General features: G+C 31.0%; 3 protein-coding genes and 1 pseudogene across 4 annotated transcripts; all 4 read left to right on the forward strand.

The window, feature by feature from the left end:
• Positions 1–2,157: 2,157 nt before the first annotated feature.
• Positions 2,158–2,985, forward strand: LOC112703863 (cytochrome P450 71D10 pseudogene; annotated as a pseudogene).
• Positions 2,986–8,779: 5,794 nt separating this feature from the next.
• Positions 8,780–14,955, forward strand: LOC112701843 (uncharacterized). Its single transcript, XM_072198933.1, has 9 exons — positions 8,780–9,031; positions 9,270–9,483; positions 11,325–11,381; positions 11,542–12,170; positions 12,270–12,495; positions 12,590–13,044; positions 13,139–13,497; positions 13,576–14,362; positions 14,617–14,955. The coding sequence occupies exons 4-6, from the start codon at positions 11,724–11,726 to the stop codon at positions 13,042–13,044; spliced, it is 1,128 nt and encodes a 375-aa protein (XP_072055034.1). The 5' UTR covers positions 8,780–9,031; positions 9,270–9,483; positions 11,325–11,381; positions 11,542–11,723; the 3' UTR covers positions 13,139–13,497; positions 13,576–14,362; positions 14,617–14,955.
• LOC140172970 (L10-interacting MYB domain-containing protein-like) lies at positions 13,147–14,325 on the forward strand. The gene is made up of 3 exons (XM_072199827.1): positions 13,147–13,497; positions 13,576–13,875; positions 14,308–14,325. The coding sequence occupies exons 1-3, from the start codon at positions 13,147–13,149 to the stop codon at positions 14,323–14,325; spliced, it is 669 nt and encodes a 222-aa protein (XP_072055928.1).
• Positions 14,956–15,508: 553 nt separating the features above from the next.
• LOC112701844 (uncharacterized) lies at positions 15,509–19,265 on the forward strand. Of its 2 annotated transcripts, none has more exons than XM_025752626.3 (5): positions 15,509–15,807; positions 15,943–16,072; positions 17,856–17,963; positions 18,051–18,440; positions 18,971–19,265. In XM_025752626.3, the coding sequence occupies exons 2-4, from the start codon at positions 16,067–16,069 to the stop codon at positions 18,321–18,323; spliced, it is 387 nt and encodes a 128-aa protein (XP_025608411.1). In that variant the 5' UTR covers positions 15,509–15,807; positions 15,943–16,066; the 3' UTR covers positions 18,324–18,440; positions 18,971–19,265. The 2 variants fall into 2 exon arrangements, 1 of the variants encoding a protein (XP_025608411.1); XR_003153869.3 differs by having other exon boundaries at positions 15,532–15,807; positions 17,842–17,963.
• Positions 19,266–20,416: the final 1,151 nt, after the last annotated feature.

Raw genomic sequence — 20,416 nt, forward strand, 5'->3', positions numbered from 1 at the left:
TTTCCCACGAGTCTGGTAAGGAGCCAAGAAGTAACAATCCTTGAACCTCTTCATCAAACTTGATGCCCATGGAAGATAACTGATTCATAATTCCTTGGAAATTATTCAAGTGATCTGTCATTGATGTCCCATCTGTATACTTCAAAGCCAACAACTGCTTGATCAAAAACATCTTGTTATTCCCAGTTTTCCGAGCATACAACTGTTCAAGCTTAATCCAAAGGGTCCGAGCATGTGTCTCTCCAATAATATGGTTCAACACATTATCGTCAACCCACTGCCTAATATATCCACAGACTTGTCTATGCAACAAAATCCAATCATCATCAGACTTATCATTAGGCTTCTCTGTACCAAAAACTGGTTGATGAAAATTTTTGACATAAAGCAAATCTTCCATCTTTGACTTCCACAAATCATAATTAGGACCATTAAGAGTGATCATCCTACTAGTATTAGTATTAGCTTCCATTGTTCACAGAATCACAAGCCCAGAAAAATACCAACAAGCTCTGATGCCAGTATGAAAGAGCCTAGCAGCGGAAACGACAACAATGTCCAACACAAGAACAATATGGAAGCACTCACAACACAATATGGCAGCAACTATAACAAGCAAATATAGCAAGTAAAGCAATAACAAGAACACACCGAGATTTTAACGTGGAAAACCCCCTCAACGTGAGAGGTAAAAACCACGGGTCGTCCAGACCAATGAAATAACTCCACTATAATCAAATGAGGTACAAGAGAGTCTCAAACAAAGCACAAAAAAATGTGCAAATAACCAGCCAAAACATCAATGCACCAAAGCTCACAAATAATAGGCAAGAAGATGAAATATACCCAAAAAACAGAGCTGATGTCGAAGCCAATTTCTCCCTCTGCAGACCTCCAATTAAAATCTTCACCGTTCAGAATGAAGAACAAGATGTGAAGAATCTACAGTCCAAATTTCACGTCGATCCAACGGTGAAAGAATGAGAAACTGCCGTTCCAAAATTGCTGCTCTGTGTAAAACCGGGAAACCTAATTTCTCTCTTGCGAAACCAATATCTCCTACTGCAAACCTCCAATCAACATCTTCACCGATCAGAATGAAGAACAAGATGATAAGAACACGCAGTTTAAATTTCAAGCCGATCCAACGGTGAACAACTGAGAAACTGCCATTTGAAATTTACTGCTTTGGGCAAAAATGGGAATTCTGTTTTTCCCTCTTCTCTCTCACTTGGTGGCTATTCTCTCTCTCTCAAAAAACCTCAAAAAACTAAATTAGGGTTGTGACACTAGGGTGAAAGAATACACCCCAAAATGTTGGGCTTGGGCCTCACAAAGGAGAGAAAAACCCAACAAATTCAAATCAATAAGGGAAGAAGAGGTAACGAATTTGATAACATGGGTTTCTGCTAAACTGGATCTTGTGTTAATCTTAGTAAGAAAGTTGTGTCCTTGACGTGTTCAATCACTGCTAGAGCAATTTTTGGAGGAAAGTGTAAGGATGAAGAAGAGTTCGTTTTACTGTTGAAGAATCTTGGAAAAATTGCCGAACGTTTATTTGTTGTGTTTACTCTTTTTCCATCTTACACGTGGCTTCATCTCATAAGTAGAGTTCAGTATGAAGCAGAAAAATTGCATAAAGAATTTGATATGATTGTGGAAAACATCATTGGAGAAAAAGTAAAAAGGAGAAATGGAAGTGATAAATCTAATGAAGAGAATCTTCTCTCTATTCTCCTAAATCTTGTTGAAGATCATGAAGCCTTTGAGTATCCGTTAACAATGGACAACGTCAAAGCTATTATTTTTGTATGTACATTTTTTTTTTTTCATATTTTTTTATTTTATTGTTAAAAACTCATATATATTTAAATTTAATGTGAAGTTATTAGTTGAGAACTGATAGATAATAATTTAGTCAAATATATCAAATTATTTAACGATTCTCAATTAAAAACTTCATATAAAGATAATTATACGCGAGTCTCCATACATTTTATTATATCCTTATTTTATTGGCTGTTAGATAAGGTTTACTACCTAATCATCATCATCATATTTATGACTCTAGGAGTACATGCATGCATATATAAGAGAAAAAAATTATGGTTTCTCTAAATTTTGTATACAACTATGATCTATATATATATAAAATATGCCGTTGTCTTTAAATTTGAAGTTATTAATTGAAAATTATTAAATGATTTGTTATGTTAACGATTTTTAATTAATAACTTTATATAAAAAACAGTTGAATGTGAATTTTTACCTCTATATATATACATGTAGAGTTAAAATAAAATTTATTATATATGATTAGATATTCGTAACAAAAGTTTAACAACTGATTATTACATGATTCAGGACATGTTTGTTGCCGGAGTTGAAACATCATCTGCAGTCATAGAATGGACGATTTCTGAGCTAATGAAGAATCCAAAAGCAATGGCAAGAGCTCAAGAAGAGGTTAGAAAAGCTTTTGGCGCCAAAGAATCATCATCATCATCATCTCTTGAGAATCTAACATATCTAAAAGCAGTTATCAAAGAGACAATGAGATTACACCCTCCATTTCTTATACTCCTTCCAAGAGAATGTAGAGAGACACGTGAGATCAACGGCTACACCATAGCCGCAGGAAGCACAGTGATAGTAAATGCATGGGCGATAGGAAGAGATCCTAAGTATTGGGGAGGCGAAGAAGATGCTGAGAGCTTCCGTCCTGAAAGGTTTCTAGAATATTCTATTGATTACAAAGGTTCCAATTTTGAGTTCATACCTTTTGGTGCTGGTAGGAGGATATGTCCAGGCTTGTATTTCGCTGTTTCCAGCATTGAAGTTTGTGTTGCACAACTTTTGTATTATTTCGATTGGAAGGTTCCGAATAATGGAGACTTGGATATGATTGAAGATTTGGGAAGCACAGCAAGAAGGAAGAATGAGCTTATCTTAGTTCCAATTCCACCGAATAATAATAATATATAATAATTTTATATATATTAGTGATCATATATGGATATACAGTTATTTTTATATAAAAATAATAGTTAAAAATTATTAAAAAAATTAAATTATAATACAATAATTCTCAATTATCATCTTACATGTAAACTATTACGAGCATGTTTTAGCTTAATTTTTATATTTTATAAAAAGAAATTTTTAGAGGTCAATAATTTTTAATATTTTTATTATTATTTAATTAGTATAAATATTAAATTATTTTTAATAAATAAATTTTATTAATTATATATATAAATTTAAAAATAGATATGTTTCTTGTGTAGGAAGCAAAAAATAGTGGTGCTTATATAATTTTTTTAGGTCTTACAAGAATAATGGGGAAGGAAGAATTTAACCACTCTAAGTACTCCCAAATTGGTTATATCTATCATTCTAAAATCTAAATCACCCTATTCTATCTCAACTGATTTTTCTTTTGTGCTAAAATAAAAATAATATCTATCGTCAAAAAACTTTAGTTCAAGTGGCACCTAAGTTCTCTCTCTTTCTTAAAAGTTGTTAGATCGAACTTCTTCTATAATAAAAAAAATTAAAAATAAAATTATTTTATTTGAGAATATTTATTTATTGGATAGTAATTGTGTATTGTGTATAATAATACTAAAAATTAGGGGTGTGACCCGAAGACTCGATCCGGTTCCGAGCACTTTATGAACTAATTTAGTGTGATTTCATCGGGTCTAAGGTCAGATAAGGGTCTCAAAAATAGACCCGGTCATTATTTCGGGTCGGGTCCGCGCCATGGCTCGGATCACCCGAAATCGACCCAATGGCCCGGTCATCATACACAATTAATATTTTTTGTTATGAGTGGTGGATGATGGCTATTCTTATGTAGAATCTAAGTATTGTAAACCTTAATATTTTGTGTTATTAGTTATTATAAGACTATAAGTTATAATGTTTTATGTTTAAAATGCATAAGATTTTAGACTAATGCATAATATTGTGTTATTTGTATTGATTTAAATATTTGGTGTTATTGTACAATATTAGTATTGATTATGATTATACTTTAATTTTAGAGAATAGTTGGTTCTTGTTATATTTTTCTAAGTGAATTTTACCATGTCAAATAATAGTTAGAGTCTTGGAAATTTGGATATTTTCACATGCTAACTTATAAGAAGGTATTAAGGTAATGTAATGTTAACGGCCCGGTTTTCACCCGGTTTCTACCTAGTATAATCGTGACCCGAAAGTGTATAGATTTCATCGGGTCTAGGGTCGGATTCGGGTCTAATAAATAGGCCCGGTATATATTTCGGGTCGAATCTAGGTCACATCAAATCCGGTTTCACCCGATCCATGCACACCCCTGCTAAAAATGATATAAAACTGCCTAAAATAAAAACACACAGCATTTAAAATCTCTAACAACTAACTATACACATTTATATTCCTGCTTCTCATCATACTGTTAGTTGGTGCCAAAATCTTTCCCCAAAATATTTGATATATTTCAAATGAACATGCACAACATCATTTCAATCAAATCCATATTTAATATTTATATTATTTGTAAAGTCGGAAGTCTTCTACAACCTTTCGGTGTTCTATCATTTTCTTCATTATTGATTGAGATAACGTTGCTTAACTAAACATCTATCTGATTTGTGATTGTAATCAAGTGCATGGATTCAATGACCATTTTCCTTTTTCAACTCACCTAAGTGTCAGTGGTCATATTATACCAAATATTGATACATTCAAGCGGATTACATATCTATGCACACCGGCTCTAAATATATAACAAATAATGCAACAATTAATGTTTTATACAAATAGCGATAAAATATAGTGGCGGTTTTGAGGCCAAATAACGACAGTTTTAAATCATCACAAAATGTTTAGTCAGTTTTAATAACCATTGAAATAACTATTTATATAAAACAGAATTTTATTGCAAAAACCGCCAAGTTATTTCTATTTTAAGCTATTTATCTTTTAGCCGCAATAGAAACTGAAATTTGATCCAGCAACAAATGAGTGGTAATATTCGGAACATATATGGTTTATGACAAACTATTTCAAAGTTTCGTTTTGTCATCTATATATTAAAATGGAAAAAATTATAGGTAGACAATAAAAATAGTAAACAATGTGAATAATAGGTATATCAAATGTTCAATTCACTAGGTACGCGGATGGTTATCCTAATATTAAGATTCGACAGGTTAAAGATTAATTCGTCAATCTGTCATTAATCAATGAGTTACTATATGTACAAAACAAAATTCAAACTTCCAACATTTAATTAAGTAAATGAGTAAACTGATTATTCGACCAATTCAAGTGGATTACATGGATGGTATCGGATCGATGGCAGCCAATATATGATACCACCAATCGAGGCTGCCTAACCCAAACGATACTAAAGGTGCTTAAATATTGTTTGGGTTCAATATTCAAAAATGGATGCCCACTAGTCTAACTGAAGAAAGCCCATATTATAGTTGCCATATCATTCAAGAATGACAAAAGACCAGCAAAAAAGTTCACAAATACATAAAGAAAAGAAAAGGCCAGAAATTAAGGGCTAATTTTTTTTTATATGACACCAAATGTGGTGTAATGCTGGGTTATAGAACTATGGGGAGTTTTACATCGGTGTGACGACGTTCAGGTGAAGAGAAGTAATTGATGGTCCGATTTATTGCAGTTGAAAAGGGATACAAATCGGACCGTCCGATTTGTGGTTCATGGAGGACAGTGCATAAAAATCGGACCCACCGATTTCATGCTTAACGTTCAGATTTTTCTTTTGCACATGGAAATCGGATTCAGCGATTTCTTGACAAGAAGGAAAAAAAATTTTGGGGCCATGAAATCGGACCAGCGATTTTTGGGTGCCACACTCCCGTCAAGCACCCTGCACCCCATAATGCAGATATACACCACCACTAACCCAATATCAAAAATAAAAAAGTGGAAATTAAGATGAAAGAAGAATATCTTACCCGTTTAGTTTGTAATTAGATTTTTTTTTTAAGGTTTATGTCATCTTCCAATACATACATATATATATATATATATATATATATATATATATATATATATATATATATATATATATATATATATAAAATTTGAGTTTGACTCACCAAAATACAATTAATTAAACAAATATCCCTCTTATAGCTTCGCTACATCACACATTATTAATCGCACACCTGAGTGACTAACATATATGCACCTATGTGTCTCCAATTTCTATCTCAAAACTTAACATCTATGTGTGGTTGCAGTGTTTAACTTGTTTATATTTTAAGGTCGAGTATATATATATATAATATGAATGTGCATGGTTGTAGTTTTTTTCGTCCATTTTGGAAACTAAAGAGACATGTTTGGCACCGGGAACATGCGTATGTGACGATCCATCTCAAAATCATTCATGCAATGATTGGAGTTTTTTGTTTTAGGCTTCAATGATTTATTCTATGTATTAAAAGGCAACACTTTTATTTGAAATAAAAAATAATAAGTAATAAGTGGTAATAAAAGAAGTTATTTACAAAGCATTCTTTTAGTTTTGCTATTTTTTATTAATTTGGTTTTCTATACCATTTATTCAAGCCATCTTTTCCATGAGACTTGAGAGAATCAGTGACCAATGATTACCTTTTCCATATAAAAATATATAAAAACTAGTGATCACCTTTAATTTGTCCACTTTCTCTCGATGGCCACATATTATTTTCTCATTTTCTGTACCCCATATATAGAGATAATAATTTGTGACTAATGTTTGGTTTTCATGAAAGTTATTGCTATGGTATTTATAATTAAGTTGTCTAACACAAATATAAAGAGTAGAATTTATTTATAATTTCTTTTTCATCACTAAAAATTAGTTTTGTTTAGACAAGTTAAACAATAATTTAAAAAGCTCTCTAAATTGATTTTCAAAATATTTTTTTAATTAAATTTATTTTTTAAATATTTTAAGTTGGTTACAATAATTTTTTATTACTTTCGTTGCTCATGGCGTCAAAGTTTGTTGATATAATATGTTATGTAACACCACAATACACATTCGACAGTTTTAATTGACGGCTAACATGATATATTATTACTTATTAGATCAAATTAACCCCAATTCAAAGAATTTTAATGTCTTAAAGTCTTCATCAATTTGATATTTATTTGATCTAATTGCATAAATTTAATATGTTAATTACCAATTAAGACCGTCAGGTATATATTATGGTCAATATGGTGGTATCATTTAAATTGTTATATTAGTAAATTTTGATGTTGTTAATAATAGAAGTGAAGAACTAATGTTACTAATTTAAAATTTTTAAAAAATAAATTTAATTAAAAAATATTTAAAGACTAAATTAAAAAATAAATTTTTTAAAAATAAATTTAACCATTTATTCAGAAAAAAATATGTTACACAATGGCAAATACTTTAATAATTTTGCTCTCTTCATATGCGTATTATATTATCTTATATTTCTTTCATAATTAACTACTATACGTATTTGTAAGATTGTTCAATCTGCCAAAAGAAAAAAAATTGTTTATTCTGTATATCTATGTCTATATTACATGCATGTTATGTGGTGATTATTATTGTAATTATGGTATTTATATCATTTTAATAATACTTACAAAATATTATTAAAATTAAAATTATATTTTTTATATTTTTATAATACTTTTTTATTTCTATATCCAAATTAAAAAATTTCTAAATATTTAAAAAATATTACTCTAATTTTAATAACATTTAAAAATTATTTTATATAATCATTATAACTACCGTAATAGTAGTTGTCATATAGACTCCACCTATATATAAAATTAGGCTAATTCTATGGTGTCTGTAATTTTGGTGTCGAAATTATCGAAGTTAACTTTTATGGTAAGTTTTAAATATTAAAAAGTTGTTTACTTTTATATTTTTTAATTTAAATATTAAATTTTATCTCATTTTAATAAGTTAGGCAAATATATATAGGCACCATAACATGTACCATAAAATTATTATCATGCATAGTTGCATACACATGTTATGCTGACACAAAACTGTCACTCAGTGGCAGTTTTTGAAAACCGTCGCCAAAAATTACTGCTATCGGTTGGAATTGGTGTAGTATCTAATCCAATAAGATTATTGAAAAATTCTTATAATTTAATATATATTTCTGTATTTATATTTTACATTTAATTTTACTATATTATTTTATTTTAGTCTATCATATTTGATATTTACTAATTGTATGTTTATTATTTGACAATATAGGTAAAAAATATAGCTACTAAAAAAATTTTCACTACAAGAAAAATACCCATTCAGTCACACTTTTTTTAAGCTACATTTGAAAAGCGTAGCATATTCTAGGAATAGGCTACGCTTTTCTCCGTGTTTCCTTTTTGCAGGAGAATAGGAATCACATTTGTGGCATCACTTGAAAAGCGATGCCTTAGATATTATAAAGATCACTTATAAAGCGTAGTTTTAACTTAAGAGTTATGGGTTCACTTTTTACACCAAAGAGAACACTTTTAAAGTGTAGCCTATTTGTCATATTTCAGGTGCATTTTAAAAGTGTTGCCTAATGTATTTCAAGTCAAATATGTCAACACTTACGCAGTGTTTGTTTCAAGAGAATTTAGGAGGAAAGAAAACAAAGGGAAAGAAAATGGGTGGAAAATTTAATTTTTCTCTGTTTGGATCAGCAGGGAAATTGCTTGGAAAACAAAAAAGCATATGTAGGACCCAGCTTAATTTTTTCTGCCCAAAGCTGCGAAGAAAACTGGGATGAAAGTGTCAAAATGGATAAAATTACATATATGCCCTTTCATTAGTAGCAGAACAAAATCCCTAATTCACTCTTTTGAAAAGAAAAACACGTCTTTTCTTCTTCCCTGTTTTCCCGTCATCTTCAACAGCGACGCCAGAGCTTCTTAACTCCGTCGACATCGCTGCATGAGCTTCATCATCGTAGTGACAGCTCCACCGCATCTTCATCCATGCATCCTCATGCCAAAGGTGCGTTCTTTTTCTGTTGTAGTGGTAGTTTTTCCCGAAAATGAAATACAAAAATCATCACAGTACATATTTTGAATTCTTCTTTTGGTTTTCAACTGAGATATTGTTCTGATTTTATGTTCTCTGTATGATTCTAATGTTTGTAGTGGAAAATTAATCCATGCTTTTTTTCATTGTTTTCAATTGGGTCTTTCATCCTAATTCAAAAATCCAACCACATTCTTTTGGTTTTCAACAGGATTGTTCTGTTCTTTAACTGCTCTCTCTTCTCTCCTCTTCTCCAAGGGGCAATTTTCTCCGAAGCTTCAGAGGGAAAAAACAGAGGAACCATCATAAAAGAAACACAGAGTGTACCTTAGAAACAAAGCAGAAGGAGTCTTTTGCTGGCATTGAAACAGTTTATTTCAAAAACAACCACACGCACACCAAGTGTTTGTTGGTTTGATACAAAGGTTATTATTTAACTCTTCAAACATCACTGCTCCCCCTTCCCCTTTTTGGTTCTTTTTCATTTGTTTGGTCCATAAAGAAATAATTTTTAACGCATAAGAATTTGATAAAAAATATTAATTTAAAATATTAATTAATATTAGTTAAAAATAGTAACCGTGTAATATTTTTCATGTTTTGTTCAATATTATAATTCATATTAGTGTTCTAGTAATAACAGAGTAATAGATTAATATAGTAAGCATATCACAAGATGAAGATCATAAGGTCTTCCTTTTTATTTATGATTTTTGATAATATTATACAATCAACTTATCAAAGTAACTAAGTCCAACGTTAGAGGAGGCTCTTATCCAATTCAGTTTTATGCTCTGATCGTCACAAGAACTACATCATAATAATTTATTATTGGATAAATACACAAGGTCTTTTAAATCTGATGGAGTGGTCCAAATATAAAAGAAAAGGATTCACTAGTGATTATGAACTCTATGTACATTATGATTAATAATGCTATGAAAAGTGGGTGTGTGAAAAACAAGTAGAAAATGCCAAAAGTTTTACCTCTTGAGTGTTGCTGTATATTTAAATAATTTAAAATGAATCTTAATTAACTTAGTTTAATGAAAGATTGGTGGTGGAAAATTCATGATAAATGGATGATGTTTTAGATGGTAGATATTAAAGTGGTGATAAGATAAAATTTACTTCTTCTAATTTATTTGTAGTGGTAAAAAGATAATCATGTATTGGTCAAAAAGTAATTGCTAGATTATTATACCTGAGAGTGCAACTAAATCAGTAGTGTTGAGTCCCTGAACAGCAAAGAGTGCTTGAAGTTGATCCAAGGTCATTAAAGGACTTGAAAGGTTTTGTGCTAAGGTTATATTTGCTTTTAAACTATCTCCTTATGATGATCAACTCCTTATGATGATCAATTCCTTTTGTAGTACTAGCAATTTAATACTATAATATACACTTAGATACAATAACAAGGCCACTGAAAAGAACTTGAATTGGTAAAAAAAATCCCTATTAGCAATTTAATACTATAGTATACTTGTTTCTAACTTAAGGTTACTCACTCAATAAACAAACAATATTTAACAAGAGGGACAAGTTAGTATGGTGCAGCCATCAAATTAAAGGCAGGGGCCTACTTGAGTAAGGACATCTATGAGCTTTTGATGGCCTCTGAATTGGTCTCGTTTCCCAGCTGCTATACAGTACACATGTTTCTATTTGTTCTCAATTGCTCATAGATAAAGTATGTTTTCTCCTTAAAAAGTTTAAGAAATTTTAATTGGATACTTTATATTTAATTTTGTTAAATTTCAATCTATATGTATGTCATAATAATTACCGTTGATAAGTTCTAATTATATTCTTATTGTAGAAAAGCATAGCTTAATTTTTGTGTTATATACTGATATTAGTATACTATAATTATTAATAAACAAAATTTTAAGGAGTTGGGAATTTCAAATTTAAATTTTAATATTCATAGAATATGTACACATGTTGCTCAGTTATGACAATAATTTATACATGTTTGATTTCTTAACTTTCTTTTTTATTTGTTACCTTTTTTTATATTGATTTGATTTCTTTATTATATCCTTTTTTTATTTCCTTTTTATCTTCACAAGAAAGCATCGTTGTGCAACACATTTTCAACTATTCTTTTACATAATATACAAAATGCTGTGTTGGTTAAATTAGTTTTTGGCCATTTAGATTATTAAGTGCTTTTAGTAGCCAAGTCCATTGAATTTTGGTGCTAATCTAATGTATTGAGTAATATATCATGTGATTTACAGTTTTCGTTTATCATTTATGACAGTGAGCTTTGGAATCGAGTTTGGCATTTACAAATTTGCGATAAGTACCTCATAACAAGGTATTTTTATACTGTGTAACGTGACACCATAATTTTATATAAAGCTTTAGTTTTATTCTTTTGTTTCACAACAAATGAATTGCTAAAACGTGACCACATATGTTACTTTCTAGTTACGTTTATGTTTCATATGTTCACCCTAAACATTATATTTTCATAGATGGATGACAAAAATATCGAGGATGCGAATGTAGAAGACATAACGAACGTCATATCTGACTTAGGATTTCAAGTAGATCAAGTCACTTCTACTGACCTGTATCATCCTGAACCAATACAAATCTTAACTCGTGTCAGAGAAGAGTTAGAAAAGAGACAACATATTTGTGTCACATCTCTTTCATGTGTTACGGTGCATACTATTCTTTAGAATTTTTATCACAATATAGGACTAGGCAAATCAGTTACGAAAACTTGGAAAGAGAAAATAGGCGCACGCAGTTAATGATACAGTTACTGACGTCTGAAAAATGCCGCGATGTCATACGTATGGGCCCGGAAGCGTTTAGGCAGTTATGTCAAAAGTTAAGAGGAACTGGTAGAGTAAAGGATTCAATTCGTTCTACCGTTAAAGAGCAAGTCGCTAAATTCCTACATATTATAGGGCATAATGTGAAAACTAGAACCATGTCTTTCTTCTTCCACCGCTCAGGGGAGACAATTAGTCGTCACTTTCACAATGTCCTACATGCTATTCTGTCGTTAGAGGGAGAGTTCTTCAAGCAACCATCTGGTGAATATGTTCCTTATGAAATACGTAATAGTAGTCGATTCTATCCGTTTTTTAAGGTACTAACTCTTTTAATTTTGTTAGTGTCGTTTATGAAATTGTGTATGAAATAATTACAAAACTGTTATGTGAATATGTCAATATACTTTTGAAACAAGGACTGCATTGGAGCCATAGATGGAACTCATAGTCGTGTGAAGGTATCAAGGGTGGAAGCCCCTCGTTTTCGGGGAAGAAAAGATCATCCAACACAAAATATTTTAGCTGCCTGTGGGTTTGATATGAAATTCACGTATGTCTTGGCTGGTTGGGAAGGAACTGCCTCTGACTCTAGAATTTTGAAAGATGCTTTAAGTAGGGAACATCCACTTCGAATACCCGAAGGTTTGTGATAGTGTTATTTATGATGTCGTCTATATAAAATTAAATTCATAGTCACAGTATACAATACTTTAATTTGTGTATGTAACTGGTGTAGGAAAATATTATCTAGGCGATGCTGGATTTATGCTAAGGCCTGGGATACTGACACCATATAGAGGTGTTCGGTATCACTTGAAAGAGTATTCAGTGCGTGAGCCACAAAATTCTAAAGAATTATTCAACCACCGACATTCTTCATTAAGAAATGTCATCGAAAGATGTTTCGGAGTTCTAAAGAAAAGATTCCCAATTATAGCCAGCGACACAGAACCTTATTATTCATTTGAAACTATGCGAGACATTTTTTTGGCATATTGCATACTGCATAACTATTTAATGGGTGTCGATGTTGATCAGTCTATAATTGATGCGGTTGATCGAGAATTGCTACAAGAACAAAGCATAGATAGATCGCAGTCAAATCAACCACGTGATGAGGAATATAGGCATGCATCGTTGTTAAGAGATAACATTGCATTTGAAATGTGGAATGTGTATCAATCATTATAGGTGATTATGTTTCTTGTATGTGAATATGTATATATATGAATGTATAGTTTCCACTCAGAATTGTTTGATTGGATTTTTTATGGGATTGTTACAGGTTACATAATGCCGAATAAAGGAAATAAAACAGCAGAAGCCAACCAACCTTCGAAAGACAATTTAAGATGGTCTGATGATATGGATGAAGTTTTGCTAAATGCATTAGCAGAGGAAGCATCGAAAGGTAATAGGCACGATGGCTCGTGGACAACTGAAGCATATGCCAATGTTGTGAAGACTTTGAGCATAGTAATAGGCCCTCACATAACAAAAAATCACATAAAGAATAGAATGAAGACATTGAAAGATCATTTTGCTGAGGCATATGACTTATTTCATCACTTAAGTGGATTTGCATGGAATCCTGTAACTAGAAAGTTTGAAGCTGAAGAGGAGGTGTGGCAAGACTTCATTAAGGTATCTTAAACTTTGCTTTTGTTACTTATATAATTGATGAAGTTAGTCACCAAATAATTTCAACACTTGTTTATGTAGGAGAAACCACAAGCAGAAAAATGGAAAAAAATGCAAATTAAGCATTATGATACTTTGAAGGAGTTGTTCGGAGTTGATAGAGCTACTGGTAAAGGAGCTGCTACGTCACGAGAAAGGATTCAAGAAATTGCTAGAGATCACATTGATTTGAATGACTCATTCGAAAACGTTGGATTTTCTGACATAGATGTTAATATGGGACATGATACCCCAACGTTTCCTGCTAATTTAGATTCACCAAGTGGTCCTCATAGTCAACCAAATCAATTAGGTGGGACTTCAGCGTCAAGAGGAACAATTGTAAGTCTCCTATGAATGATTTTTTGGAGGCACAATATGAAAAAGTTGCTTTGGGAATTACTACCATGGCCGATGCTGTCAAAGAGGGTACTTATCTGTCTAGCAAGCTACATGACGTAGCTTAGAGGCAAGTTGAATCAGCTGAGAGACAAGCTTCTGTGGCTGAGAGGCAAGTTTCGGTTGCCGAAAAACAAGTCTCGTTAATTGAAAGACAAGTTGCAATTGCTGAAAAAGGGTTGGCTATTATGTAACAAAGTAGGCCTCGCCTTTATAGCGAATCAGATGTATGGGATATGTTGTCTGAATTGGGTCTGATAGGTTCAGCTCGGATGCAGTGTTATCAGTTTTTATGTGAAAATGAGCAGAAAAAGCGCCAAATCTTTAGGATCCCACCTGAAATGTGATTGGATGCTCTTTTTCATTTCATGACAGCTGCTGGTGTTCGCTTAAGAGATATGGTACTTTCATAAAACATTAACCATTACAGGTATAACTTATATACGCACTTAATTTCTGATTAGTTTGAGGCTATTGCTTTCATTAATTGATTATGTGTTTCTGAGTGTCATATAATATGGGTATATCTTCATGTATTTATGTTAACCATGGTTTGAAATCACTTTATGTTTATATACTTTGAGATTGATTGGTTGTTTAAATAGAAAGACATCGATATAATAGATTATCATGATCAACTCTAATCTCTGAATTAAGTTGTCTTTGTTGTATATGCTCGTGCAGGAATCATAACTTGAAAATGTTTGGGAACAAGAAGGTCACAGCTTAGTACAAGTAAAATTCGATCATGTGTTAATATTTTTGACTCGTAGAAACTTTATTTTTTTGAAGTAGATGGGTACAGATGGCTCCAACTATGTAGATTTTATTTTTTGTAAGTAGGCGATGTCGCTGACCATGAAGAATTATCCTTTTGAAAAGTGTTGTTTGGTGATAAAATAGTACTCTCTAGGAGTTCTTTTGGTTATTACTTTTTTGGCGTTTTGTTATATGTTTATAAAAATTGTATATGATTTTTGGTCGCACATACTTGGAAAGAAATGCTACCAACTTTTGAGAATATTTTATTTTGTAATTACAATTTAGTGAATTTTTTTTAAATATGCTTAAGGAGATTAATAACATAAAGTATGAGTAGTTTTTATTATTTTTTTACAAGATTATGTATTTATATATTTTTAAAAAGAATAATATATATTTGTATTTATGACATTAAAGTATAATAGAAAACAATAAATTCATCAAAATAAATTCAAAAAATTATTATTTTTAATGAAAAAAACACGTTAAAATTTTGAAATATAATTTAGATAATTTTTTTATTAGAGAAATAATTTAAATACATTGATATATTATAATTTATATATAATATAAAAAAGGGTATTTATGTAATTTCACTTGTTTATGATTTTCTCTCTTCCTACTTTTCCTTTCATCCAAACAAAAGAAAAATTTCTTCCCATTTTTTTTCCATCTATTTTCTCTTCATCCAAACAACATAAAAAAAAATTAACTTTTCCTTTCATTTTCTTTCCTCCCATTTTCTTTCCGCTCATTTTCCATCATCCATCCAAACAAAGTCTTAGTAAATTTTTTCACCTTTCACCAAATATACAAGCACGCGTACAGTAAACACTTAGGCAAATAAAAACAAAATAACATGGCCACTGAAAACATCACTCGCGATCCCTAGCTACCATTCCCTTCATCACCCCCAAATCAGAGAAGACCACTGACGGCGTCACCGCTCACGGCGTCACCATCTCCACCACTCACTCATCTTCATCACTCACCTCTCACCACGCCGCCACTCATCTTCATCACCGGTTCTCTTCGCTGCGCGCTGTCATCAGGAAGATCGACTCTGCGCTCGACTAAAAGCTTCTCTTTATTCGCTCACCGTCGTCAAGAAAGGTATGTATCACCTTCATTTGGTTTCTAAAATCTGAGAGGGTAGGGTTCCAATTTTCGGGTTGCAATTTGGGGGTTTGGTACAAAATCCTTTGAATTCATGAATTGATGAACATGCATGCTAATCTTGCGGTGCAGGAGAACTCAGAATTTGCTGGTTTCATTCCGTTATTGCTGCGGCGTAGCAGAACTCGTGAATTTGGGATTGTTGCGGCACAGGAGATCGAACTCGTGAATTTGGGATTGGGGTTTCATTCCATTTATGCAGGTGAGTGATGTATAGTTCGTAAGCCAACTTTCATTTTAATTCCTTGTTCATATACATTATCTTTCAGTATAACAGAGAAACAACTTCACATTGTTTTTACGATTTTAGTTCCTAAGTTCCTAACTGAATCTACATTATAATAATTCTTATAAGTCAGAATTTCAATTGGATCCCAATTTTTTTTAAGTATATAATATTTACTAATAAATGTAAACAAAATATTTATATTATTTGTTGTGTCATACCCTGTTGAACATGAAACGAATCTACCAGTGGATTTTGCCATTTTGATTATATCCGGTAGAAAAATTTTACTTTTGGTAAATGGTTTTTGATTGGTGAGCTTGTTCTGAATTTTGGATGATGTTGTAGTAACTATGAGTTTGGGTTGGGGAATTTTTTTTGTTCTCTTCTTGCATACTTTTAATTTTTTTCCCCTTAAGTAGTCACACTAAACCTTTTGGTTCAGTTATTATTGTCTATTATGAATGGATTATGAGTGAAAAGCTTTGTTGTATATGATGATTGATGAAGAAGCTTCCCTTTCCATCCATAATTACTTGTTCTATTAGGAATACACAAGCTCAATTACATTCCAGCACTTCCTTTTTATTTTTTCCCTCTGATTTCTCCAATTCAAATCAATTTACACTTTTTAAAACTTGAATAATTAAAATCCTGTGTGTAGAGCAGTGTCAAAATTGGGAAATAGATTTTATATATAATAGATTTTGATATGTCGAAGTAGTGGAGTTAGCTGTGTTAGCTTTTAGGGAAGTTTGAAGTTAGAGCCGTAGTGACACTTAAAAGGCATATCTAGTTCTAAAAGACATGCAAACTTTTAACTAATTAAAAGGAAACTGTGATTTTTTAGAGATCTATTGTCATAAAAATAAAATTTGAGTTTCGTAATTTAATTGATTTGTAGTGTTTTCTAGGGAATATAATGTTGTAGTGCGTTTTATATTGTAGAGCACCTTGATTTGATTTGATTTATAATGTTGTACTATATAAATCAAGAAGTTAGGGAAAGGACACTTCAACTAATGAGAAGTATGGGCTCTTATCCCTGAAGGTGGACCCTCACAGATAAAGCACCCACTTATTTCCTCTGCAATTGGTTTTCTTCTCAGTATCATAACATCAACTTACTATATAGATAAGATAAGAAAATAGTTTTTAGTTTGATTGAGATTGTTCAATATTCCAAGCAAACTACATATACTCCTTAATAAGAAATTTGAAGCGTAGCAGTGAGCAGTGAAATCTAAACTGAAATCACAGATATTGATATTGTTAGGGACAAGTACTAACTTACCTTGTTTTGAGGGCATCAGTGGCACAGATCAATAATAAAATAGCCGCCTCAGAGAAATCTCATGAATTTTGGTCTCTTTTAAGTGGTAGTTTTGTTTGTTTATTACTTTTGAGAATAACTTTGATTAGAAAACATAATAGTAGTAAGTAGTAACAGAGCAGAGCAACACATGGAGGCAAAATCTTGGTAGCATTTATTAAGGTAATGGTAATAATGTGTTAAAATATGAGTCTTCACGTTATCATCATACTCTATCACTTGATAATAATTCACATCACTCACTGTCTCACTCTGCCCACCTCCATCTATTTTCATAACTTTACTTTTATTTTTTAAAGTTAGAACTTCCAAGGTTATATTATATCGCAGGCTCTGGTATACTTATTTCATATTTGTGCTGGGATTTGTTTAGTTAATTTTAGTTATGTTGTTATAGACTTGCTTGTTTAAGGCTTTATTTTGTAGCGTGCGACAAAGGAAACAAATGAGGAACCAAAAAGGTTTGAAATGTTCCTTGCTACTCGAACAAGTCGGAAAAGGAAGGAAGTTGATCAGGAAACACAAGATGCAATTGTATGAGAATTCATTGAATTACTAATGATTATAAATCAAATTTAGGATACAGTAACTAATTCTATTTCAAATGTTTCTTTTAATTAGGATGAATTCCAAAACCGGCAAGCTGCTGGTGAAACAGATGAGGAAGCTTTTGAGTCTTTATTTGGAAAAGAACAACCAAGTCGGGTTAGGTGCTATGGAAGATCTATTACACGACGTGACTTAAAAAAGCATGCAGAAATTTCTGAACTCAAGCAACAACACCAGAAGGAAGTCACATCTTTGAAGGTTGAATTTGGAGACATGAAGGCCAAACAGCAGCACCAAGAGCCTGACCTTCATGGATTGCGAAACATGATTAAGTTACTAGTTTAGCGATCTGAACCTGGAATGAGGCCGGAAGAAATTGAAGCTTTGTTACAAGATGCCCAACACTCTCCAATTGATGCAAATAGCGCTCATGGATCAACACATATTCCAAACATAAATATGGTATGACCAGTTTTTTCTTATTCCCTAATATTTGTTTATATATTGTTAATTGTTAATTAGGATTTTGAGTTTAAAATTTTTATTTGTTAGAACTTAGGAGGATGCCATATCTTTTTAATTTGAACTGAAATTGAAGAAGATGGAAGCTGTGATTTGGTTTTTTTGGTTTTGTTTTTTCATTATGTAATTTTAATATTATTGTTATCAGGGTGAAAGCTGTAATTTTCTGGTTTTTCTGGTTTTTCTGATTTTTCTGGTTTTGATTTTCTGATTTTTCTGATTTTTCTGATTTTAGTTCCCATTTAGTATGAAGTTGTGTTAGTCCGTTTTTTAGTTGTCCTTTATGGTGATTTATAGTATCCCCTAAATGTGATTGTTATTTTAAAGCAAAAGACTTTGGTGATATGAAAAGTAGAGTAGTTTCAATTATCCTATGCCTCTCGGATATTGTATATGTTATTAGTCTGTTAATTACTTTTTTCTTGTTGTACTTTTTCAAATTATAATTATTTTTCTATATAATTATGCAGGATAATTCTGAAGATGCAAATGAAGATTGAGATGCTTATCATGATGGTTTATTGACAAAGATGGAAATTGAAAGATGTATGGTTGATGATGATATTTTTTATTAGAAGCTAAGATACATTTATATGATATAATATTTTGATTTTTCCTAGTTTATTAGTAGTAAACTCTAAGTGCATTATATGAATATACTTATTCTAGTTTGAGATGTATGAATGCTCAAAATTATGATCATTCCAATATTTTTGGTTCATTGTATAATTATATTTTGTTTCAGTATAATTTTTATTGTTTAAAGATTATTGTATGGTATTATTATATATGTATATATTTTTATTTTATAATAATTAACTAATTTAATTAACAATACAGGATTATATATATAATTATATTCTCAAATATTAGAGTTTAGATAAAAAAAATTGTTAGAAATTTCTGTTTATATATATATATATATATATATATATATATATATATATATATATATATATATATATATATATATAAACAGAAATTTAAAAAAAATGAGGGACAAAAGGCTACACTTATATAGAGTAGCTATAGGTATATTATTTGCTATATTTATAAAGTGATGCAGTAGCCCTGAAAAGTGTAGCCTATTCTTTAGAATTATGGTAACTATTAATGCTGAAAAGCGTAGTCTTAGGTCCTGAACAGCATCACTTAAGAAGCTACCCTATTCTCAAAGGCGAAAAGCGTAGCCTTTGCTACAGAAAAGCGTAGCCTTTGAGAATAGGCAACACAATAGGCATCGCCTACAAAAGTGTCTCCGAAACCTAAAAAGCGTAGCCTTTTTCCAAGGCATCATTTTTTTTTTGTTTTTGGCTACACTTTTCAAGTGTACTTGAATGGGTGTTTTTCTTGTATTCATATCATCTATTGAGGAAGCATTGCAACTAGCAGTAGAAAATTGTATTGTTGATCTATATCCTTCAATTAGAGTGCTTGAAATGGTGAGTATAGGGAAGACTAAACTTGAAGAAGTGCACAGAAAATCTAATAAGATATTGCAACACATCATAGATGATCATAGAAATAAAAAAATTGGTGGCAAATGTGAAAAAGATGGTGAAGATTTGGTTGATGTTCTTCTTAAATTTCAACAAAAAGACTCTGAATACTCCTTAACTAATGATAATATCAAAGCAGTCACCCAGGTTTGTCATAGCTATATAACTTTGGCAATATTTAAAAAATATTATTAAATTTAAAGTAATTTTATAATAATAAAGTTTATATAATATAATATTATAAAATTTTTAAAATTTAAAGATTTAGAATTTAATTTTTATTGTCATAAGAAAAATAAAAAAATGAGATATATAAAATTTATGCTAAAAGAAAAAACAATTTTGTATATATAGTACTAAAAATATAATTATTTATATATTTTTATTTATTAATTAAATTTTGAATAAATAATTTCA

The sequence above is a fragment of the Arachis hypogaea genome, chromosome 7 (assembly GCF_003086295.3).
Source record: "Arachis hypogaea cultivar Tifrunner chromosome 7, arahy.Tifrunner.gnm2.J5K5, whole genome shotgun sequence".
Lineage (NCBI taxonomy): Eukaryota > Viridiplantae > Streptophyta > Magnoliopsida > Fabales > Fabaceae > Arachis > Arachis hypogaea.